The sequence below is a fragment of the Gobio gobio genome (assembly GCF_949357685.1).
Source record: "Gobio gobio genome assembly, chromosome: 3".
NCBI lineage: Eukaryota > Metazoa > Chordata > Actinopteri > Cypriniformes > Gobionidae > Gobio > Gobio gobio.
Genome location: NC_137099.1, coordinates 67,972,168 through 67,998,103, shown reverse-complemented (window position 1 = coordinate 67,998,103; position 25,936 = coordinate 67,972,168). Strand labels below are relative to the sequence as shown.

At 36.0% G+C, this 25,936-nt stretch overlaps 1 protein-coding gene across 1 annotated transcript in view; it reads left to right on the top strand.

Moving 5' to 3' along the window:
• The window catches only part of LOC307124256 (uncharacterized protein), a gene marked incomplete at its 3' end in the record, with an annotated part of 51,946 nt that extends 27,450 nt beyond the window's left edge, over window positions 1-24,496 (top strand). The window contains exons 10-23 of the mRNA XM_079813302.1: window positions 1,671-1,717; window positions 1,829-2,017; window positions 9,414-9,491; window positions 9,600-9,653; window positions 9,765-9,832; window positions 10,219-10,362; window positions 17,411-17,624; window positions 17,763-17,825; window positions 20,194-22,006; window positions 22,395-22,568; window positions 22,944-23,117; window positions 23,473-23,634; window positions 23,748-23,794; window positions 23,940-24,496. Of these exons, the coding sequence (XP_079669428.1) occupies window positions 1,671-1,717; window positions 1,829-2,017; window positions 9,414-9,491; window positions 9,600-9,653; window positions 9,765-9,832; window positions 10,219-10,362; window positions 17,411-17,624; window positions 17,763-17,825; window positions 20,194-22,006; window positions 22,395-22,568; window positions 22,944-23,117; window positions 23,473-23,634; window positions 23,748-23,794; window positions 23,940-24,496 (3,784 nt within the window). The remainder of the gene's footprint in view (window positions 1-1,670; window positions 1,718-1,828; window positions 2,018-9,413; window positions 9,492-9,599; window positions 9,654-9,764; window positions 9,833-10,218; window positions 10,363-17,410; window positions 17,625-17,762; window positions 17,826-20,193; window positions 22,007-22,394; window positions 22,569-22,943; window positions 23,118-23,472; window positions 23,635-23,747; window positions 23,795-23,939) is intronic.
• Window positions 24,497-25,936: the final 1,440 nt, after the last annotated feature.

Genomic DNA, 25,936 nt, shown 5'->3' with positions numbered 1-25,936 from the left:
TCAGAACTGCCTTAATTCTACGTGGCATTGATTCAACAAGGTGCTGAAAGCATTCTTTAGAACTGTTGGCCCATATTGATAGGAGAGCATCTTGCAGTTGATGGAGATTTGTGGGATGCACATCCAGGTCACGAAGCTCCCGTTCCACCACATCCCAAAGATGCTCTATTGGGTTGAGATCTGGTGACTGTGGGGGCCATTTTAGTACAGTGTACTCATTGTCATGTTCAAGAAACCAATTTGAAATTTTTCGAGCTTTGTGACATGGTGCATTATCCTGCTGGAAGTAGCCATCAGAGGATGGGTACATGGTGGTCATAAAGGGATGGACATGGTCAGAAACAATGCTCAGGTAGGCCGTGGCATTTAAACGATGCCCAGTTGGCACTAAGGGGCCTAAAGTGTGCCAAGAAAACATCCCCCACACCATTACACCACCACCACCAGCCTGCACAGTGGTAACAAGGCATGATGGATCCATGTTCTCATTCTGTTTACGCCAAATTTTGACTCTACCATCTGAATGTCGAAACAGAAATCGAGACTCATCAGACCAGGCAACATTTTTCCAGTCTTCAACTTTCCAATTTTGGTGAGCTCATGCAAATTGTAGCCTCTTTTTCCTATTTGTAGTGGAGATGAGTTGGACCCGGTGGGGTCTTCTGCTGTTGTAGCCCATCCGCCTCAAGGTTGTGTGTGTTGTGGCTTCACAAATGCTTTGCTGCATACCTCGGTTGTAACGAGTGGTTATTTCAGTCAAAGTTGCTCTTCTATCAGCTTGAATCAGTCGGCCCATTCTCTTCTGACCTCTAGCATCAACAAGGCATTTTCGCCTACAGGACTGCCGCATACTGGATGTTTTTCCCTTTTCACACCATTCTCTGTAAACCCTAGAAATGGTTGTGCGTGAAAATCCCAGTAACTGAGCAGTTTGTGAAATACTCAGACCGGCCCGTCTGGCACCAACAACCATGCCACGCTCAAAATTGCTTAAATCACCTTTCTTTCCCATTCTGACATTCAGTTTGGAGTTCAGGAGATTGTCTTGACCAGGACCACACCCCTAAATGCATTGAAGCAACTGCCTTGTGATTGGTTGATTAGATAATTGCATTAATGAGAAAATGAACAGGTGTTCCTAATAATCCTTTAGGTGAGTGTATATTTATTTTTTTTACAAAAAATAGGCCAAAATGGAAAATCCATGAATGAAAAACTAAGTACATCCCCATGATTCAATAGCTTGTAGAACCACCTTTAGCAACAATAGGGTAAAGTTATTTACGTTTTCTATTTGACTTTATAAGTCTCTCACATTGTTGTGTAGGATTGTGCCCCCTCTTCTTTTGAACGTTGCTTCATTGATGTTTATATATATATTGAGTGGCGGCGCTTTAAATAGCTGCGGCTCGGAGGCTTGCTCCAAACTCATTTTGTTGCATTGTACATGTGTAATGACAATAAACTTGAATCTAATCTAATCTAATATTGATTTAGAATTTGAAAACATGTTCACCATAGAAAAGGTGTATGGAAGTCATCTCTATTAATTACATTTTAATTTTTTTTGGAGAATATTTAGTTAAATCAGTGTGTCATCATTGGCCCTTGTGTATGTGAGAGAAAGAGTTTAAATTTGTATTAAACAATGAGAGTTAATGTGTTTATAGTGTGGATCATGGAGGAGAGATCAGGATGACAGCTGGACTACAGAAGTGTAGGTCTACAGACTCTTTCTCACACACACATACATACACACACACACACACACACAAACATCAAGTGATTTGTTATCGTGTTCTCATTGTTTCTCTGTCCTTGTGTTCAGATGCCTGTGATCTCACACTGGATCCAAACACAGTGAACAATCTTCTCGTTCTTTCTGAGAACAACAGTAAGGTCTCCCAATTAGACTCCCGTACGTCATATCCTGATCATCCAGAGAGATTCAAGCAGGCTCCTCAGGTTATGAGTCAAGAGAGTCTGATGAGACGTGCTTATTGGGAGGCTGAATGGAGTGGGTTTGGAACTCGTATAGCAATGTCCTATAAAGGAATCGACAGGAATAGTAGATCCTGGTTTGGAAATGACAAATCCTGGACTCTTTATTACTATGATTACTTTAACTCTGCCGAGGGAAATGGCAGGTCAATTTCAATACCTTACCACACTAGCAGAGTAGCAGTGTATCTGGACTGGGCGGCCGGCTCTCTGTCCTTTTATAACATCTCTGACTCAAACAAACTCATACACTTACACACATTCAACACCACATTCACTGAACCCCTCTATGTTGGAATCACTATTTATAGTTCTACAGTGTCTCTGTGTCCGATTAAACAACAAGGACACAAGTTGGTTAAAAAATGATGCACTATACACGATGCGCTTATGGTATGCACTATAAACTCAATCAAACAATCTCAATCAAACACAATCTGCAGGACTAACTTAATAGTATAGCCAATACAATTAAACACACTGTAAAAAAAACACAAAAAAGCCCTACCTATTTCATCTTTTTGCTGCCTTAAATTTTTATGTACAGTCAAATTGGCTGTACAAGTCATTTTAACTGAAAATATATATCAAACTGACTTAAAGTTTTATTTTCTATAACTAATTTAAAAAAGTTTAAATTGCTTAGCTGTCACGCTGTGGTTGTAGTAAAGATGAAAGGAGTGGATCTAAATGCAGCATTCTTGATTTATTTAGAATAAACCCAGAGAAACACAAACACAGGAACAACCTAGATTAGTGTGACAATAATGGACAACTGAACTGAACTAAACACAGAGCTTAAATAGAAAAAGTTAATCAATCAAATAGATCAACAACAGATGTAACAGATAATCAAACAATGAATAACTAAGGAAGCTAACAGAAACACAGGTAACTGAACTAAACATGTGCCAGACCAACCCATAAACAGAAACAAAACCAGAACCTGTAACATTTAACTTATTTTGATGAGTTAAAGTAATGTCAAAAACATGTTGCCATGACTTATAATATCAGATATTGGTTATAATCTCGGTTTGGTCGAATCCTGCAACAGATAGAGTAATTGAGAAAAATTAATGTTTATGAATGGGAATGGTTTTAAGTGTCACACTGCTGACTTCTTGCACTTTTAATGTTTTTAGTTATCAGTCGTGGACAGCTAAGTTACTTAAAGTTTATTTATTTATTTATTATTATTATTATTATTTTATATATATATTCATGTGACAGCTGTTATATGAAAACAGAAATTTGATATTTTAGTGCTCAACTTTACCCATTTACTGAGCCGTGAAGTATTTATTTTTACATTTTTAAATAATAGGAGTTGCTACTGATGAATTCAGATTTTATTAAGCTTTTTTTTTGTAATGTCTGTAAGAATGTATGCTGATTATTTCATGTTACTGCTTACTGTTTTAGTGATTGAATGATCAAATTTAAAGTTTGAATGATCAAATAATAATATTTCAATTGTTGACTTTCTGTGATGAATATTAAATCATCCAATGATATCTAAAATAAAATGGTGTAAATTCATTGTTATTGGAGGCAGTTTTGAATGTCATAAAATGACTTGTGTAATAATGTATGCTTCATTGTTCAATTCATTGATTAAGGTTAACAAGATTAAATTTTTATCACCTAATCTGTTGTTTTAAAAAAAGATGCTAATGTTTAGTATAATGCTAACACAGTTAGCACATTGCCCCTTGTTGGTCTGATTCCTTCTATTGCTCTCCTCATTTTAAAGTTGCTTTGGATAAAAGGGTCTGCTAAATGACTAAATGTAAATGTTTATAGTTGATAGGTAACCAGTGTAGAGATGATCAAATTGGCCTCCTAATCATCAAAAAAAAAAAATATATATATATATATATATATATATATATATATATATATATATATATATATATATATATATATATATATATATAATGATTGGCTTCATCACTCTGTCTCCTCTCCACCAATCAGCTGGTGTGTGTTGCGCGTTCTGGCCTAATATGGCTGCCGTCGCATCTTCCAGGTGTATGCTGCACATTGGTGGTGGTTGGTGGAGATCTCCCCCCCCCCCCCCCCCCTCTATGTAAAGCGTTTTGAGTGCCTAGAAAAGCGCTATATAAATGTAACAAATTATTAATTACTATTTTATATTAAATTGGTGTTGTGATCATTTTTTCTTGACCTCCTCCCCTGATCCCTCCGTGAAGCGCATCATATATTAAGTAACAATAAAGGTATAGAGTGTTTTTAATTCATACAATCAAATATAAAATAATAAACAAAATATTTACACGTCAAAAATACATGACAATACAAAAATACCAACAAAAAAAGATTTCATAGTTGAAAGTCATGTAAGAAAATCTCTGTAACAAACTATCATGTATAAAAAGTGGCATCAACTGTATACCAGGGTCCATCTGGTAGATTAGATGAGTAAATTAATCCATACAGTTAGAATATCCGATCAAATCAGTTATTTGAACCAATCAGTTTTTATTAATAAACATGTATTTGTATAGTATTTTTCAGACATGGAATGCAACTCAAAATAATGAGGATACAAATTCACACAATGTCAATGTTAGAATATTGAAAAATAACAATGAAATGTTCTTTAAAATAAAGAAATTGACAATACAGTTTCACCTTTAATATCAATATAAAATAATATAAATAAAACCTCTTTTTTTTTTATTAAAATAAAACTATGAGCAGCTGAGGTCAAATAAAATCCTAAAACAGACTAACACAACCGTATTGTTATATTGATAAACAACTTTAAAAAGACATGTCATAACAATATGAATGCTAGTCACCTCTTTTCCCTTCATTTGGTAAACTATTCTAAATTTTTCTTTTAGTGGCTAAAAGAAGTACCACCGACTGTTTATAATTTACTGTATAATGTGCTAGAAGACTAGCGCCAGGGGCGATTCTAGGATTTAAATTTTAGAGGGGATCAGCCCCCAGTGAGGATATGAAAAAAATTGGTAACACTTTAGCTTAGGGTCCAATTCTCACTATTAACTAGAAGCTTATTAGTATGCATATTAGGATATTGGCTGTTTATCATTACTTATAAAGCAAATATTAATGCCTTGTTCTGCATGACCATATTGTGCATCCCTTAATCATACAATGTAGGCAGGTTTATAATCACTGAGATCCCAAATGTGAGGTTTGGGGGGTTTCAGGGGCATGGCCCCTTAAGAAAATTTGGATTTCTATGATCTACATATGTGCATTTTAAGATGTTATGAACACCAAAAAATTAGATAACAATAGCTTGAAAACCATGTCAGTGCCATCTGTCATATGACTGATAAATAGATATGACTGATAAAGTGTTTTCCATTTTTGTCAGTGAAGAAAGTTAACATGTTTAACTGATATTTATATGTTTTATGAATAATTTTTGTAGACATTTTTTGTAGCTAGGTAACTACATTTATTAAATTAATTCACAATATGCACACATTCATTACTAATCTTATTCCCAGTACAGACTAAAAAAAGCTGAGCTTTTTTTATTTACTGAGAGCTACACATGGAATTATTAATTTACAATATGCACACATTCATTACTATTAATCTTATGCCTAATCTGAAGAAAACGGCTTTTTTAATATTTCTTGTTTGTTAATTATATTATAAAGGACATTACATAGGCCTATTTCAAATCAAAATGGCAAAATTAGACAAAGGTTTATTCATTTGTCTGAATATTTGTGTCATTTGTTTAACATTTCTGACTTAAAGAAGCAGCTGTCAAATATGAAATGTTTAGTTTAGCTACTTACATGTCTCACACTTGACATCGAGTCCCGCTGCTAAAATTCACGCTCAGCCTCAGCAGCTTCTGTTTGAACATAAAGCCCCGATCTCTGATTTGATTGGTTTTCTTAAATATTTTGACATTGAAATATTGACCCCTTAACAGTTGACCCCTAAAAGGGGCCTAGTGACGCCCATGACTAGCACTAGAGGATCTTAAACTACAATTTGGAACATATTTCGACAGACAGTCTGAAATAAAGGTGACAGATTATGCAGTGTTTTATAAACTAACAAAAGAGCCTTAAAAACAGCAATGAACTGCTAACCAATGTAATTCCATTAAAACTGGTGTAATATGCTCTCTCCTTTTTAATTTCATTAGTACTCTTGCTGCTGCATTTTGTATCAGTTGTAACTTTGCTAGAACACTTAGTAAGCCAGTATGCATAGCATTACAATAATCAAGATGAGAGAAGATAAAAGCATTCATTATTTAGCATTATCCAAAGATAAAAAAGGAAGAGTCTTGGCGATATTTCTCAGCTGATGAAAGCAAGTTTTTGTCACTTGATTAATATAATATGTAATTATAATATATAATATAAAATAATTAATAATATTAATATGAGACTTAAAAGATTCTGAACTGTCCCGCTCATGTTTTTGGGAATTTCAGTTTTGTCTTCATTAAATTTCCAAACATTTGTGTTCATTCATTTTACAATGCTGGACAGACAGTCAGACAACCTTTCTAATAAAAAGGTCTCTGAACTCAACTGAAATGTATAATTGTATATTATCAACATCAAAAATTATAATTCATGTCATATTTCTGAATTATGCTACCCAAAGGGAGCATGTATAATGTATAATAAAACAGGCCCAAGGATTTATCCTTGTGGATTTGATTTACAGTCACCTAAATTAACTAAAAAGTTCCTTTCTGTAATATAACTTTTGAACCAATTTAAAACTAGAGAGACCTACAATCTTTTCCAGTCTGCTTAACAGAATACAATGATTAACCGTGTCGAACACTGCACTTAGATCCAAGATGATTAAAACTGAAGCATTACCTTTATCTGTATTCAATCTCAGATCATTTATTAATGTTAGTAATGCTGATTCTGTATTGTTTTGACTGAAACATGACTGATATTTCTCCCGAGTATTATATATCTAAAAACAATTAGCGAGTACCAAATTGAGTTTTTTTGCATCTTATTGTGCTTAAAGGGTAACTAAACCCCTGCTCAGAGCTTAACTCCACCCACTGGCAATTTTCAAAAAATGCTGGAAAAGTGGGCAGAGCCCGGCGGACACAGAGGGGATGAACCGAGGGCGGGGCTGAGCGAGGGCGTGCACCTGAGACCCGCAGTGACGGATTGATTGACAGCTGTCAGACTCGCGAGTCGCAAAGATGGAGAATGACTGGAGTGACGCCAGCTTTGCAACAGAGCGGTCATTTCTCCTACCTTCACCTGAAGTGGAGGAGGGTGGATTGTCTGTAACAGACACAAGCCGGAGCCTTATCAATGCGAGCCGCTGCTCAAACTGCGTTAACTCCCGATGCCGACGATGCAAGTGAAGCAGCCGCGCAAGAGAACTGACCTAATCTATCTGCGTCCGCGGCAACCACTTGCGTGTCAGGGTTTGAAAGCGCGTCTCATGTATGAAAATGATCTGTACACATGACGGGCGGCAATAATATCGCAAGAAAAGCCTGACGTGTACTGACAACTGCATTATTTAACCGTATTTTCTTCAATACAATGTTAAAGCAAGTGTCAAGTGAGTTTCATTCATAATGTTTCTACTTCATGTAACATGACAGTTCATACTGGAGTGAAGCCGCTCTCATCATGTGATTGGGGGAAACATTTCTGAGGGCGTGGTGAGCTCGTGCCAGGGGCGCGGATAGTGAGCCGTTGGAGGTACCATCCTACGTCACGATGTACCACAACGTCCAATAGGAAAATTCAACTGCAGTAGCCACCGTTCAACCTTAAGAGGGCAGCATTTTGGCGGTTTTACACCATATTTTATAGAATTAAAACACTTTATACTCAAATGTCAAAACATTTACTCGAATCAATGAACAGCATTAATAAAGCCCCAGTATTACAGATCATTAACTAAAAAAAGTTTGTTTAGGGTTTAGTTACCCTTTAAAAATACCTTGGTTAATATCCTCGTAAACAAAGTTGGTAAACAGTATAAATGTGAACATGGATTTTTATTATTTTACATGTATACATAGTCTTTCATTGATATAAAATGTGTGTGAACAGAATACACATAGGACAGTAATATAACAAAGGTGTCTTCTGGCATTTTAATGAACAGGATTTATGCTTCAGTCACTGCATTGATGCCATGTGCTGCTTTATACAGTAGTGTCTGTTGTCAATGATTTACAAATAACATAAAGAAATACAGCCTTTAATTTTTTATAATATTACAACTATTTACAGTCTGTTCTTGTGCACAACTAACATCAGACCCGGTTTTATAGTCGTGTATCACATTGAACTGTACTCAGTAACATCTGTGATTCATAACATACACACATTTCATTTAATAGAATCGAGCAAACTTGTTTATGAAACAGTTGCTTTTGTGTGTATGATCTATGTTTCTTCATCATAGAAAGCGTTATCCATTTAGTGATTGCCATTTGAATAGCGTTGCAAACTGCAAATATTTTTGCATTTTTTGCTAAATTGTTTCATTTTCTGTAAAGCTTTACAATAAGGTCTAATTCATGAATATTAGTAAATAATTACATTTAGGTAACATAAACTAACAAGCATTTATTAATCTTAATGACAATTTCAACATTTACATGGCTAATACATGTTTAAAATCAAAAGTTATATAGGTTAACGGTAATTAATGACATTTAAGTAACATTAACAAAGCCTAATGCAGTAAATAAATACTCATTTTTAGTTCATGTTAGCTAATGCATTAACTAATGTTAAGAAAGGAGACCTTATTGTAAAGTGTTTCTCTCTAACAGAAGCTGTATCCAACTGGAGTTTGTTTGGCAGGATTTATCAGGGCTTTTTAAGATTTCATGGGTTCTCAAGCAGAACTCAGGATGCTGTTAGTTGAACATTTAACATATTTGTCAATAGGCCAATGACGGTATCAGATTTAATTCAGCTACTTTTCAATGCAAGAAGCTCTGCACCAAAAGTTATTTCACTGTCTTGAGTACCAGTGATCGAGTGTGCTGAGCCTCCACAACCAGGAAGAAAATTATCAATTATCAGTTTGTAAATGTTGAGTTTTCAGATTTAGTGAAGAGGAATGGTGATAAAGCTCACAAAAAGAGTTTCCCATCAGTCTTTGGGGTTGAAAGACGATAATAAAATGCTAATGTTGATTATTTCCTTCTGTCTTTGTAGGAAATGGAAAGAGAAATATGAAATTGTCCAGTGAGTCCAACCAAAAACATTGTAATGCATTGGTAATATCAGCAATAGATGATAGTCCATTTTAAAGTATGGTGCAGAATCTTTTGCATAATCCTTTCTTCCTGGGTAAATTCTCTGAGGGGTGTTGTGTAGACGTGTCATCATCTATTTGGATTTTGGTCTCATTGTTCTGTGTTGCAGGAGGCTCATTTTGTGCTGAATCACGGGATGATGCAGTAACCGCAGTTAATTCTGGACTAACTGTGTTTGTAGTTATAGGTCTGTAACTGATGACTGGTGTTGGTAAGAAAGGCTTTTTGTATGTATAATAACCTGTTTTCTTGTTGTCATCAAACTGGATTTTGGTCTCATTGTTCTGTGTTGCAGGAGGCTCATTGTTTGGTGGATCACTGGATAATGTATTGGCCGCGGTGAAATCTGGCCTGACTGCGTTTGTAGTTTGAGGTCTGTAATTGATGACTGGTGTTGGTAAGACAGGCTGTATGTAATAACCTGTTTTCTTGTTGTAGGTGTGATTTCTCTGTGTTTCAGGAGGCTCGCTGTCATCTGAATCACTGGATGATCGAGTGACTGCAGTGAAATCTGGACCGACTGTGTTTGTAGTTTGAGGTCTGTAATTGGAGACCGGTGTTGGTAAGAAAGTCTGTCTGTATGTATAATATCCCATCTCGACCATAAAGTCCTCTAAAGTCCTCCTCCTGATGTTCATGAGAAGACCTCTGGAGATCGGGTAAGTGGCGTTTGGATCATAGTTCGATCGGTCGTGGTGTTGAGTCACATAAACTCTATGAAAACACTCCTCATCGTAGAGACTGACAATGATGCGGTCTGTGTTGCTGTTGTGCTGGTCAGGATATTGGTCTTCTGAGACGTAATCAGGAAGTTCTTCAGCTCCCGGTGAATTTAAATTGCCAACCACATAGTAAGGGAAATCTATGTCTGGGAGAAGTTTATCTCCGTAGTGATCATATCTGTTCTCAAAAAGGTGAAAACCGAAATCTCCGTCGGCTGGGTCACATTCAGAGAGCATGATATTGCCATTGCCAAAAGAAAAACAGTCATTGGCAAACCAGTAGAGGAGTTTGAGTCCGTGTCTGGGACGGGGTCGGCCGAACCCAGAGTCTCTCAGGTGGGCTAATTCATTTAATGTTTTCATCATGGTCCTGTACCCTAGGAGGAGGAATGTAGAGGTATTTATTAAATACAAGATAAAATTTTCATAGAAATGATATAGTCTACTGTATATTATATACTGCATAAAGCTATACTTGAATTATATTTATTTTTTGCGATTGCAAACTTTTTGACCAGTATTTGAACAGCGAACTAAGGATGATTTAAATTGAATCCATATAAAAAATAATTCGCATTTTTTCAAATTGCACATTGGGTTTTGTAGTTACAGACATTGATCATTTAGACATGTATCTTATAGTCATTTACAGATTATTTAAATTTAACTGCATTTCTAAGCATTTTGTCAGATCCGACCCTGGTCGCCGGATCCGGTTTTGTCTAATGCCCAAAACCAGTAAAACATGTTAACGTAATCGTGCAACGTAATCGTCTTGAGCCAAGGAATCAGAGGAAACATTTTTGTTTTTAACCTTTATGGTTTAAAGTTATTTTCATAAACATGACTGCAACTTTGGACAGTTGGTGGCGCTAGAGGGATTGAGTTAGAGACTCCAAAATGGCTATGGTTAATATTCAGACTGTCCTCTATCTGTGTCCCAAATCTCACAACTTTTTAACATCCGGGCTGCCATAGACTTCAAGAATGAAGGAACAACTCTAATGATTACTGTTTCACCACATCGTCCTGTGACGTTAAAAACCTTGAAATGGAGACATTCTCTTATCTCTTACTCGTGAATACAAACATGTCTTAAAGCAACACAATCCACACAAGAATGAACAACAATTGAAAGGAAATAACTAATATAATATATTTAAATGTATTATAATAATAAAATGAATAAATGATAAATGATATAAATCAAATATTAAATCATTTGATCAAATAAAGAAAATAAAACAACACAACACAACAGATGTATGGTTGCTCTCTTGAAGTAACACACACACACACTATTGAGAATCCTTAGATCCTTCAATTTAGTATATTCTTTATCCTGTATGGATCTGTTGTTGGTCATTGGATGTTTGGGATTTGATTGGTAAAGTTTAAAATCCTGCCAGGTTCATTGCATAAAGACCCTGAGATGGAGATTCTGCCTCATGTCTTTACACTTATATGAGACAGTGAGTGACTTTATCCGTCTTATTACACACAGACTTACCAAATAATACTGAAATATTGAGTTTAAATTATTTTAGCCTATTTGTATTTTTTTTTTTGAAGCTTCTAAGAAAAGGTCTGTTACAATATAGAAAACAATACATAGGCCTAACAAGACAGACATTACAGTAATCATACATATAGTATTATTATTATTACTGTTTGCCTGCCTCATTTAGCCCTTCGTCTCTTACTAGCTGTTTGGAGTGATCTTTTTCTTTTTGTTTCATAATACATTTTAAAATGCCACCAATTGGAAAACTCTAAGACCTTAGCAACTTTACTACATCAACGATATTTAGCAGAGAAACCGTAACAGCTCCATCTGAATTGACTATTGCAATGTTCATCAACTGTTTGCTACTGCAGTTTCTTGTGTTTTGTCTTCAGCAGAGAGTCGCTCATTCTCTGTAAATCTCACTTTTTGTCCTTCACCTGGCCTTCTTTTTCTTTAATACGTCTTTTTGTCATTATTTGAGATTCTCTGGTTGTCACTCTAACATTCCACAAGCAACACATTAACTTAAATACTGTGAGCATATATAGCAGAAATGGAGATTGAATCATTAATACAGAGTATTTTGTGTGTACTGTATAAGTATAAATTCAAGTAAAGAACCCAATCACTTTTGTTTAAAAGATAAATATTTCTTTCACAAGTGAAATAGAGAGAAAATGAGACCATACCTCTTTGAAAACCTTCATATATTAAACCTTCAGTTTGTTTCTTACTGTAGAAGAGCAGATAAGCTGGAAGACTCTCTCACTATCTGGGAAACACTAAACAGGGTGCCAGTGTGGGCGTGTCGTTTCTATGGAGAGCAAGTTAACGTCACACTTTGACTGCTGCATGTGTTTCCACACTGATCCTGGATCTGCACATTTCAGATGTTTCTCTTATTGAACCCGACTGAATGACCTGAGCTCAGTGTGTCTAATAAGGAAAATATTTAAAATTTGCTGGATCCAGAAACAGCTTAAATCCCTGGATAACTGGGACACAATCTATTCATAAAAACCTAAGTCAAGACATTTGCTCACCTGTGTACTTTCAATTGACTGGATCATGTGATATAGTAATGGTGTTTTCCAGTGGGTGTGGTTTAACTGAAGTTCAGATGAAAAACACTATAAGGATGCCCAAAGTCCTATAAGGAAATTCATGAGTGGAAGGAGCTTCATGAAGATGACCGTTCAGAGGAGACACAAGAAACATCTACAATTATCATCATTCAAGGTGAGTTAGTGAATAAATAAATAAAAAAAATAATTTATTTTTGTTTGTAAGCACCAAGAATCAGATTTCTTTGACATTCTCCACCTGTAAACAATTGTTTTATCTTATCCAACTGTTTCTCAATTGAACTATGATGACAAATGAAGATGATATATTCCACAATTGTCTGTATTGAGTTGATCTGTAATCTTTTTGTCCTTAATTCCTGTGTTTAGAGTGTCCATCAACAAACACTCATCAGCCCTGTGAAATTGTTGAATCCCTACAGTCCTGTGAATCTCTACATCGTTTCAAACTCTCTTCTTAGAGAGCTGGACTTGAGTAAGAATGACCTGACTGGACACTGATACAGTTCGGCTGAATGGAGCTGGACAGGGGTTGATATAACATCATGAATCATCAGGTAAGGAATATGTTTAATGAGTCCTACTCTCTGTCCTTCTACAGCGTCTCTGACACACACACACACGCGCAAACAACACACACATTCACTGAACCCCTCTATGCTGGATTTAGGTTTATGATTTTTCATTATCTTTGTTAAATTAAATAACAACAAACTGATTGAAAGACACTGATGGATGTTTTTCTCATTCCTAATGAACTGGGGGATGAATCCATTATAAGGCATTAATACTTTGAGTAATTGGACATTTATTTATTTTTTTGCAGTGAATCCTGTCTTTTGTTTGATTATTTTTATCCAGTGTATTTACTCATATTTGTGTGTGTGAGTGTCTGTTCAGGTTCTATATCCTGTGCCCATGTTTTTCTATCTCCATATAGGATGAGGTTTTTTTTGAAAATGTAAAAATTCAGTTTTTGTGTGAAGGGTAGGGTTAGTGTAAGGGGATAGAATATAAAATTTGTACAGCATAAAAACCATTACATCTATGGAGAGTCCCCACAAAGATTGTGTGTGTGTGTGTGTGTGTGTGTGTGTGTGTGTGTGTGTGTGTGTGTGTGTGTGTGTGTGTGTGTGTGTGTGTGTGTGTGTGTGTGTGTGTGTGTGTGTGTGTGTGTGTGAGAGAGAGAGAGTGTGTGTGAGAGAGAGAGAGAGAGAGAGAGAGTGTACCTATATGGGCAACAAAGGTTATGCTGAAAGGACTTTGGACACTTTACCAGTTACAACTGATGTCATTAAAGAGATAACCTAACATAAAACACGGTTCCAGTAGAAAGGGTTTTTCTCTTGCTATTGCTTGCAACTGAAAAACATGGAGAATATCCAACCCTGTGCCTATATTGTTGCCCCGTAGACGAATAACATTCTATAACTTAAAACACAAAATAAACATAAGTAACTTCTTCCTTTCCGCTTTTTTTCCACAAAAAGCTTGTGGCCAAGGTTATTTTCATAAACGAAAACTGAAAGGCTAAAATATTGGTCAAAAAACATTTTCGTAAACTGAAATAATATTAAATCATATAAAATAAAATCATAATAAATGAAAAACTAAAACTAAACTAACAACTCTTACTGAAAAACTAACTGAAATAAAATAATAATTAGCAAAAATAAATATTAGTTTTCATTTATTAATAAGATAATAAATTAATAAGCTCTCATTACTGTGGCGGAAAATCTGACCTGGCGGTTGAGGGAGTATCTGTATATGGCGCTACTGCTGTATAACGGCTGCTCACAAAGATTTGTGGCAGTGAAATGGGAAATGACACAATGTAATGAGACACAAATTGAGCTTCTTTTGCTTTTAGAACGCCGTTTCATATGCAACGAGAGACGCAGGTGCAACAGCAACTATAGTAGCAAGTACTACTGTGTGTTTGAGATTTCATATTTGCATAATAATGACAGGCTGATCATAGTGTTTACTAGGGGTGTCCCCGACTAATGATTTACACATTTGAATCAGAATTGTCGAATCTTTCTATAGTCGACCGATAGTCGAATCATCTATGTGTGTGTGAATGGGTTGGGACTGGGAGGGGCATGACAGTCAGCAGGAGGGTAAAACTATTTTTATTTTATTTTACACACTCCACACAGCAACAACTTTTAATAAAGCGACCAAAACTGCCTGCCAACTGACAGACGAACTGACAATGGCTTTCTTATTTAGGTTAAAATAAAAGGTAATGTGGTGGATAAACATTTGTAAGACATTTTCTCATAACATTTTAAAGCCGCGATCGAAATACAGAACATCACACAAATATATAAACGAACATTTTGATAAATAAACCTAAACAAAATACCTGCCTAGAGAGGAAAAGAACACACTGACTGCAGACAGGATTTGCATTTCACATTTTGCGAAATTAAATTAAATCGGCAAAATTGCTGTGCCAGCATGCTTTCAGTGCAGCGCAACATCGAGACAACGAAAAACAATAAAAAGCATTAATTTACAGAATTAAATTAGAACAGAATATACATTACTAATAATAAAAAAATAGATAAAAACGAAATCAAGTCACAGGGAGCATAATAAATGTGTGCAAAATGCCAAAGTGCAGGGGAACATATGAAGACTTCAGATGCAAAAGCCTCTAAGTCCGTCTGACATCTTTCTTTAAAATAAGCATTTTTGACAGGTTTCTATGTATAGGTTTCTACCCAAGTGTCGGTACTTCTGACTGGGCTGAGGCTGGGATTTAGTGGGTTTGAAGTGAAAGTATTTTATGAACGTATACTATATGCGGAGAGCATTCACTCATCTTAAGCATCTGAACTCTTCATATATAAAAAAACACAAGCCACAGTTAAATTAAGTAACCCTGAGTTACCAATAAATAAATAAAAATAAAAAAATAATTAAAACAACGAAAGTTTAGCCAGAATTGTGAAATTTCTATTTTTAACTGCCGCAACAACAATAAACGCTAAACTGGCAGTTTTTTTTAGCTAAACATGTTCACAGCAAATTAAAATTAGAAACGGCTGAAATGTTTGAAAACACTTGTACCCTACCCGATCGAAAAAAAATCCATTCTTTCACTCTGCTTGTGTGCGTTTGAGTCTTTTCGAATTGTGTGCGGGGAAAACCAACTTGTTAAGGTTGGCCGGCTGCAGTGCGCTCTTAAACTTGCCCGTTTTAAGTGGATAGCCATGTTTGTTGTTGATGAGTGCTAGGACATGGGCTGTTGGCACAACTTGCATTTTACTTTTTTTGGATCATCTTTTACTATTTCAAAGTGCATCCACACTTTAGAGTTTCTTATTCCAGACATTGTTAAGTAATCCCTGCCTCCAAGATGCGCCTCGTCTGTCATGGATCAGGGAAAGTTAAACTTAAATCTGTCACAGGGGTGGTTAGATTTATTCACACACATGTTAAAAATATTTATTGAACGCTTCTTTCTTTTCAAGTTTTTTTTTTACAGCATTATCATAATTAAAGGCTGTATAATATAACCGTACAAAACCAGTAGTTCTGTGTGAAATTAGACATTACGCACCCCCATATTGCCAAAATGGTATGATCCTCATTTCATAACACCCGCGAAGATTCGACTGTGAGATCGGTGGTCGAATCAGGCTCCGCATATCGATGCATCAAATCTTCGACTATTCGGGGTCACCCCTAGTGTTTACAAATCATTTACTGCTAATAATATTATTATCTGTGTGGAGGCATAATCTTTTAATTGTTTAACAATATTTCATCTTTAATATAAATGATTTTGTCTGGAATTTATCATTTTTACTTTTATATTTTTACGTTGCATTTATTTGGTTCTTTGTTCAATCTCAGACCATTGTTTGTCGTATAGGTCATAGTTTGACTTGAGCTTTTTTGCTTAAAGGTGATGACCCAACCTTATGCATGTTTTGTAAGATTCCTGGGTTAAACAAGAATGCTCTTTTATCAAGTTATTTCACTTAAGGACTTATTTAGTAAGATCATGCATGAAAAGGTTTTGGATTTTTTTTAATCATAAATTGATTTTAAAAAATCTTGTATAATATGACTTGTGTTTGTTTGCTTGGTTTTATTCTATTTATATGATATTTGTATTTTTGTAATTTAACTTGTGCCATGAATATAGCCTTAGATGCTGACATGGCATTAAATAAAACAATCTGTATTCCATTATTTTATTTGTATTATTATTATTATTAAGTTTATTATTATTTTATTATTTATTATTAAGAGTCTGCTTAAGAGTAAACTCTAATCTGTGCAAACATAAAACTTTGCTGAAATTAAAAATCTTGATTTGGTCTCTACACTTCATTCTGGTAACTCTGCTAAACTATAATTACTAAAACTAAAACTGAAACCAAATATATAAAAACTAAATAGAAATGTGTTTACAAAAACTAGCAAACTAAAACTAGCAAAACATTTTATAAAACTAAACTGAAATTTGTAGCAAAATTTAAAACAATTATAAAATAAAAGCAAATTTAAAAATGCAAAACTATAATTACCTTGCTTGTGGCAAAATAGAATGTAACTCTAAAATGTTAGTTTTACTGCTGCACATTCCCTTTTCACTGATTGTTGGTCACGCATGACCTGATCACATTGCAGAAGATATTTTATAATCGTTTTATAATAACATTTGTGCACACAGATCCACATGCTAAATGTTTGTTCTTGTCCTGCAGAAGTGAATAACTGAAGGACAATGGCATATGTTAAGGAGCTGCTTGTGAACTCTCTGAAGGATCTGGTGAAAGATGATCTGAAAGAGTTTCAGTGGCACCTGAAGAATCATGAGTGTGTTTCAACTTCTGAAATGGAGAACACCGATATCTTAGACACAGTGGATAAAATGGTGGCAAGTTTTGGACCAGAAGCTGTGAAGATCACTGTGAACATCCTGAGGAAGATGAACCAGAACCTTCTGGCTGAAGAGTTGGAGAACAAACACAACGAAGGTAACTGAAAGCTTTACAATTGTATGGTGTAAATGTGGAGAATAAAGTAATGGGTTCCAGCTTAAACTCTTGCTTTGCCAGTGTGTTTGTGTGATTTGTTACTGCATTTTCATTTTGTGTCATCTCCCATTTTCACAGTTCAGGCTGAGGGCAATATGAAGGTTTCTGCCACTGTTGGAGCTGCTTCGAAACAGATCTGGGGTAAATAATGACCACTGTCTGTACATGGACATTTTTATTCACCCCAGACTGGGGTATATTCATATTTTAGTCATACACAGTAAAATCCCCAGAGTTAAATTAACACTGCTCAGAGAACATTTGGTCCCACTCTACAGAGTGTTAAAGTAACACTGAATCAGTGTTAAAGTTAATGAGATAATTAAGAGATTAATTAAGTGATAATTGACCATTAGTGGTGAACACCTGATGATAATGAGTAGAATCACTGAAGGAAAGAGAAAAAGAAAAACACAAGAACTACGACTGACTATTAAAAAGACATTCAATCTCTGAAGATCTCAGCAGAGGAGGATTAAACAACTCCACAAACAGCATTACCAGCTTCACACATTACTAACCAGACAGACTTTATTTCTATCAGATGACTACAGAAGCTCTTATTGAGGTTTAGATGTTGATGTTTTATTGAAAATTAAAGTTGTTTGAAGTTACCATTATTGTGATTAGTGTTTGCTTTAATTGGGCTCTTGACCCTTGACTTGCTAACATAAGTTTTTCTCTGGCTGCTGTAACTGTTCGTTGCGGTGAAAATGGCAAGAAAATCTTGACGCTTGTTGTTTATGATACAGTTGTTATCATCATATAGTGCCTTATTTGCTGATCCCCTGAAAGTCATTGATTATAGGAGCATTGTGATTCTAGGGCAGAAGATCCAGCAATGTTATCATCAGAGAAACTAAACAATTTTCAAAAAAATTTTACGTAAGATTTGTACTGCGGTTTAATAACACATCACACAATAAGCACTTCTAACTCCTGCGAGTTTTACTCACACACAGAGATCAAGAATCTGCCTATGAATCTCAACAATGGTGACATGCTTCATGCCACAATGCATTCTGGGTGCATCACGCAAAACTCATCTATGGCTCCCAGAATGCATTGTGGCATGAAGCATGTCACCATTGTTGAGATTCATAGGCAGATTCTTGATGTCTGTGTGTGAGTTCATCTCGCAGGAGTTAGAAACGATTAGTGTACAATCGGTTGCAAAACTTATTCAGCTTTTCTGATTAAAACAGTGTTGGATCTTTTCTAAAATCACAATAAAAAAAGTGAATAGTATATTGCTCATACTCAGTCATAAAATCAATGAATTAAATCATTATACAATGATCATATTCTCATCATCGAGCAGCCGACAGCATCTGATTGTGTTTACTCTTGCTTTTCTTGCTATAGCAAACTCAGTTACAGCAGCCAGAGAAACACTAATGTTAAAAAGTCATCAAACTGCCCAACTAAAGAAAACACTGATCACCATGATGGTCACATTAAAAACTAACAATTTTCACAACAAAATCAAACAAAACATTTGTTAATTCTCAATAAGAGACGTCTGACAGAAATAAAGTCAGTCTGGTTAGTAATGTGTGAAGCTGGTAATGCTGTTTGTGGAGTTGTTTAATCCTCCTCTGCTGAGATCTTCAGAGATTTAATGTCTTTTTTATAGTCAGTCGTAGTTCTTGTGTTTTTCTTTTTCTCTTTCCTTCAGTGATTCTACTCATTATCATCAGGTTTTCATCACTAATGGCCAATCATCACTTAATTAATCTCTCAATTATCTCATTAACTTTAACACTGATTCAGTGTTACTTTAACACTCTGTAGAGTGGGACCAAATGTTCTCTGAGCAGTGTTAATTTAACTCTGGGGATTTTACTGTGTATGGTCTTTATTTTGAGTATGTAAGAGAAAATATGCTAGCATCAAGGCGCTGTGTAATATCATTGCGCCGCTGCACCCATGGAGAGTATAGTTCCTAGCCATATCGGCCTAGAAAATCATAACTTTTAATTTTCGGTCGGTCTTGGTACACAATGTAACTACAGAAGGGTCAAGTTTTAAATAGGAAAAATATTGAAACTGAAGATCGGCTGAATTAATTAGAAAACGGTAAAACTCAACTGTTTATCTCTAGGGAAGTTGGAAAATGAGTCTGTTTTCAAAAGTAGTGGAGTATTCCTTTAAACGTTTTCTGTTTATTATGCATAATCAATGTAAGATTGTGCATGCAAGTACATTACGTGTTGCAGGACAGACACTAAACATGAAAGTATGATTAATTGTGGTAATTTAGGAGCATAATATAGCAGTACTGAAATGCACATGTACCACACATTATACAAGTGTGTTGATTTATTTTTAAAGGAGATCATATACCAGGTAACAATTAATTATATTGTTTGAAAATAAAATAAGATTTGTTAATAAAATACAAAATGTATTAACAAACTAGTTTTAATCCAAATAGTTCATAGTTCTAAACTCAGTATTTTGAGATATTTTACTCTTTGCTTTATTTTGTTTTTTCTCTTTCTCAAAGGCTCAACTGCAGAGAACAGTACAGCTGATCCTCATTATTACAGAAAGATCAGCCTCAGACTGAAGAGCAAATTACAAGAGGACTGCAAGCGGATATTGGTTGGTAATTCTCAGACAGGTCATCAGCAGTACCTGAATGATATTTACACTGATCTATATGTGGTGGAGAATGAGACTGGAGGAATAGTGAATGACCATGAGGTGAGACGGATTGAACTAAATATCAGCCGTTTTACTGCGAAGGACTCTTCGATCAAGTGCAATGACATATTCAAAGTACACATGGGTCGACAAAACAAAAAAGTGCTGACAATGGGAATCGCAGGGGTGGGAAAAACAGTCTCAGTAAATAAATTCATTCTTGACTGGGCTGAAGGAAATGACAATCAAGATATACTCTTCATATTCCCACTCCCATTCCGTAGACTGAATATGATTAAAGAGGAGTACAGTCTCATTGGGCTGCTTAACAAATGCTTCTTTAGTGGTCCAGAAGAACTGCCCTCTCTTCCTGAAAATAACAGTAAGGTCATGTTCATCTTTGATGGGCTGGATGAATGTCGCTTCCCTTTGAGATTTGATGAGAGTGATGAATTAACAGATGTGCGTGAAAAAACAACAGTGAGTAAGATAGTTACAAACCTCATCAAGAGACAGCTGGTCTCATCTGCTCTCATTTGGATAACATCCAGACCAGCAGCAGCCGATATGATATCCCGAGACTACATTGATCAGGTGACAGAGGTGAGAGGATTCAACGATGAGCAAAAGGAGCAATACTTTCACAAAAACAGCAGTCCTGAGGTTGCTGGAAACATCATCCGTCACATGAGGAAATCCAGGAGCCTGTACATCATGTGCCACATCCCCGTCTTCTGCTGGATCTCTCTCACTGTTCTTCAGCCTCTACTGGCTCAAGAGAGCATTGACAACACACCCACCACTCTCACAGAGATGTACACAAACTTCTTACTTCCTCAGAAGCAAAAGATGAAAAAATACTGTGATGATCCTGAACTTAACCCTGAAGCCATGTCTTTTGATCAGATTCTTCTGAAGCTTGGGAAACTGGCCTTCAAACAGCTACAGAAAGGTAATCTGATTTTCTACAAAGAAGATTTTGAGGAGTGTGGACTAGATGTCAGTGAAGGGTCAGTGTACTCTGGGTTATGCACTCAGATTTTTCAGAAGGAAAAGGCTGTTTCAGATAGAAAGGTTTACAGCTTCATTCATCTCAGCATCCAGGAGTTCCTTGCTGCTCTCTATGTGTTTTTCAAATACAAATGTACTGGAAGTACATTTGTATTTCTTCAATCTTGGACAGAAAAACTGAAATGGGCTATCTCCAAAAAGTCATTGTTTTACTTTCATAAGGCTGCTGTCAACAAGTCTTTACAAAGCAAGAACGGACACCTGGACCTTTTCCTCCGGTTCCTCTTGGGTTTCTCACTGGAGTCCAATCAGAGTGACCTGAAGGAACTGCTGCCAGGACTGGAACTGAAAACCAAAAATGTCAAAAGCACTGCTGATTATATCAAAAAGAGAATAGAGAAAGAAGAATCAGTAGAGAGAACCATCAACCTCTTCCACTGCTTGAATGAACTGAAAGATGACTTTACGGAGGACATCCAGAATAATCTGAGCTCAGGAAATCTTTCAGCACAGAATCTCTCCTCTGCTCAATGGTCGGCTCTGGTGTTTGTACTGCTGATGTCAGAAGAGACTCAAGAGAAGTTTGAACTGCAGAAATACAGAAGATCTGATGAAGCACTGATGAGACTAATCCCAGTGATCAAATACACTAGACGAGCACTGTAAGAGTCATCTTTACACTTATTTACATACATGGTTAGTCATTCAAATTGGTCCTCAATTTTACATGGGTGATGTGGGCCAAACTGTAAAGCAAGGGTGCCCTTAGCACTTGAACTTTACAGAATGGTTCTCATTTTTTAATTGTATCGTAAATATCATGAAATTGATTGGTACATAAAATATTGGGTGTACTGTCCTTCATCTTGTCACATAATGATGTTTAATAAAGTGATGAGTACATTTTACTTTCAATACTTAAGTACATTAAAATCAAGTAAATCAAGTGCTTTTGCACTTTTAATGTAAACATTTAAATGCAAAAGTATAAATGATACATTTAAGTGTACATTTAAAAGGAGTACTTTTACTTTTACCCCCCACCCACAGTTTACATTCCTGTAATCTCACTGCTCAGTGTTGTGAGAGTTTGTCATCAGCTCTTCAATCCTCAAACTGTGCCCTGAGGGAGCTGGACTTGAGTCACAATGACCTGCGAGATTCCGGAGTGAAGCTGCTCTCTAATGGACTGAAGTGTCCAGACTGTCAACTGCACATACTGAGGTTGGATTTTAACATTGAGTCATTCAGGTTGTTGAGGTGTATCATAAATTACGAAAAGGATAATGTACGTGTTCTGCTCATAGTTGCAACACAGGATAATCAGGACCCTGGTGAGAAGTGTAGTGGATGTCACACTGAAATAATTTATTTTGCAGTAATGGCAGGCTAATTGTACATGATCCTGCTTATTACATGATTACCTACAAAATAGATATATGGACATGAAATATTGACTGGAGTTTAAATTATTTTATTATGTGAGCAGAGACAGAATGTAGTGGTATGATAGATAAAAACACTAGCACATCTACTGTATGTCAGAAACTTTGTCTCAGTGAAAAGTCAATAATCACTTTGTTTTCATTTTTATGTTAGATTACCATGTTGCAATCTCACTGCTCAATGTTGTGAGAGTTTGGCATCAATTCTACAATCCCCAAACTGTGTCCTGAGAGAGCTTAATCTGAGTAACAATGACCTGCAGGACCCAGGAGTGAAGTTGCTCTCTGATGGACTGAAGAGTCCAAACTGTCAGCTGCAGATACTGAGGTATTTAACTGGTCTGTGTATTTTGGGGGAAAAAACTGGTGTAGTTTGTGTGTAACTATGCTCTCTACTGCCCCCAGTTTTTTTGGGAAAGGACTCAAATGATTCTGTACATTTGCAGCAATGACTATATTAGATTTGGTGATTTTCTTCAAAGAAAAGATATCCTGTTTTTTATATTTAGTTGCAGTGTAATATTATTTTTAAGAGTTTTGTAAACATAAATATTTGTTTCAGAAATGTTTTTTTATTCCCATATACATGTACATAACTTATTATTGCTATAACTGTTTATGTCAGATTTTAATTTAATGACAACGTTTGCTATAATCACCCGTGTGTGTGTGTGTGTTTGTAGGATCTCAGGCTGTATGGTGACAGAGGAAGGCTGTGGTTATGTGTCTTCAGCTCTGAGTTCAAACCCTTCACACCTGAGAGAGCTGGATCTGAGCTACAATCACCCAGGAGATTCAGGAGTCAAGCTGCTGAGGGGTTCGAACGGCTCACTGCAGATACTCAAGTATGTCAAACACTAATACTGACATACTAAATGTGTGTATGTGTGTGTGTGTGTGTGTGTGTGTGTGTGTGCATGATGCATATATACATTAATGTGTGTTTGTGTGTTTATAGTGTGGATCATGGTGGAGAGATCATGATGACAGCAGGATTACGAAAGTGTAGGTCTTCATACACACACACACACACACACACACACACACACACACACACACACACACACACACACACACACACACACACACACACACACACACACTCGTCTAGTGACTGTTTTTTTCAATGATTCTCTCCTGTTTCGTTCAGATGCCTGTGATCTCACACTGGATCCAAACACAGCACACACTCAACTCATTCTGTCTGAGGAGAACAGAAGGATCACATATGTGAAAGAGAAGCAGACATATCCTGATCATCCAGAGAGGTTTAAGAACTGCGAACAGGTTCTGTGTGGAGAGAGTCTGATTGGACGCTGTTACTGGGAGGCTGAATGGAGCGGATATAATGCTGATATATCAGTGTCATATAAAGGAATCAACAGGAAAGGAGGGCGTGAATGTGGGTTTGGATCCAATGACAAATCCTGGAGTCTGATCTGCTCTGATTATAGATTCTCTGTCTGGCACAATAGAAAGCGAACTGCCATACCAGCCCCTTCTCCCTTTTCTAACAGAGTAGGTGTCTATTTGGATGTGTCAGCCGGCACCCTGTCCTACTACAGCGTCTCTGACACGCACACACTCACACACTTACACACAATCAACACCGCATTCACTGAACCCCTCTATGCTGGATTTATGGTTTATTATAACTCCTCAGTGTATCTGTGTCAGATTAAAACTTGCACACCCAACAAAAACTGAGAGATAAATTAAGTACATTAATTTCTTGAACATCTGTCACAATAGCCGCAGGAATGTGTTTTATCATGGGGTGGGGGTTTAGGCAACATCCCGATATTAAACAGCCGAAGCAATGCTACACTTCTAGATGAACATGAATGAATGAGGACAGCGTGAACATGGTTTCTCCCAAGGTTTTTTTTTTCCCCATTCTGTCACCTAATGAAATTTGGATTCTTGCCACTATCACCTCTGGCTTGATTAGTTGGGGGCACTTAATATTCTGCAATGCTATTGATCTATGATGCTGTATGATAACTGAACTGAGCTGGATAATGATTTTTTGCAGAAGTGCTTTATAGATGAAAGTAACTAATTTAATAATTGATGATCTTCACAACTGAATCAACACTGGAACTGGCTTCAGCTGAAAAACAGCCGAAATGCATCATTATCCTCTTATCACTTTAAATCTGATTTGAAACGATATGTATTGTGTAAAGTGCTAAATAAATAAAGGTGACTGTATTTGACAGAGTTATAGAATAGACAGAACATTTCTGATTAAAGGCTTCTTCATTCAAGAACGATAACTATAATGATAACTAGCGTGCACGTCAATCAATGTATGATGTTATTTTAAGCTTTGAAATAGCAAGGATTTTTATTGGCTGTCAATGTTTTTATCATTCATCAGCTGAAAAAAGTAATTGTGATTCCAAAAAGGTGATTCCAATAATATAATTGTTGTGAACTTTGCTATTCTATTAGAGTTGGAATGACTTTTAAAAATATATGATTGCAGTTAACGTTCTTGGAGTGAATGGGCCTTAAGTAAATGTTACGTGTATAAAATATTTGGCTGCATGGCGGCATCACAAAAACGTTCATCTTAACATCATGCTCAATATGAGGTTGTGCGATCAGAAGTAATGCAGATTAAGGTTTTGACCATATTATCTATAACCAGCTTTTCTGAACTATACTCTCGATATACATTCATGATTGTCAGATGGCATGCCATTTAGGTAAGTAAACTAGTGTGTATACTTGCTAGCTTTTTTTTTTTTTCACTTGAATTATGTAATTTTATAACCCAAACTTGGACTTTATACATCTACATATGAGAAATAATTATAAAAACAGCATCGATCACATTCGCCACAACTAAATTCTCAAAGCAATATTCTCAAAGTTTAATTGTACATAATGTTTCCATCAATTTTGAACACCTAGACAGATCTAAACTCAATTCTCAACTTTGCAAAACTGCTGGAGCTTGGTCTTGTCACATGGAGATGGAAGTTTACCCAAAAAATTAATTAATTCATTTATAATAGGGGAGGTAAAACATTTTTTTAAAGTGAATAAAAGGTTTTAGTTTAGTTAAGATGGACTCAATGTGGTTTGAGTGTGTATTTTGTTGCTGCTTTACTGCAATAAACTTAATAGTTTTTGTCT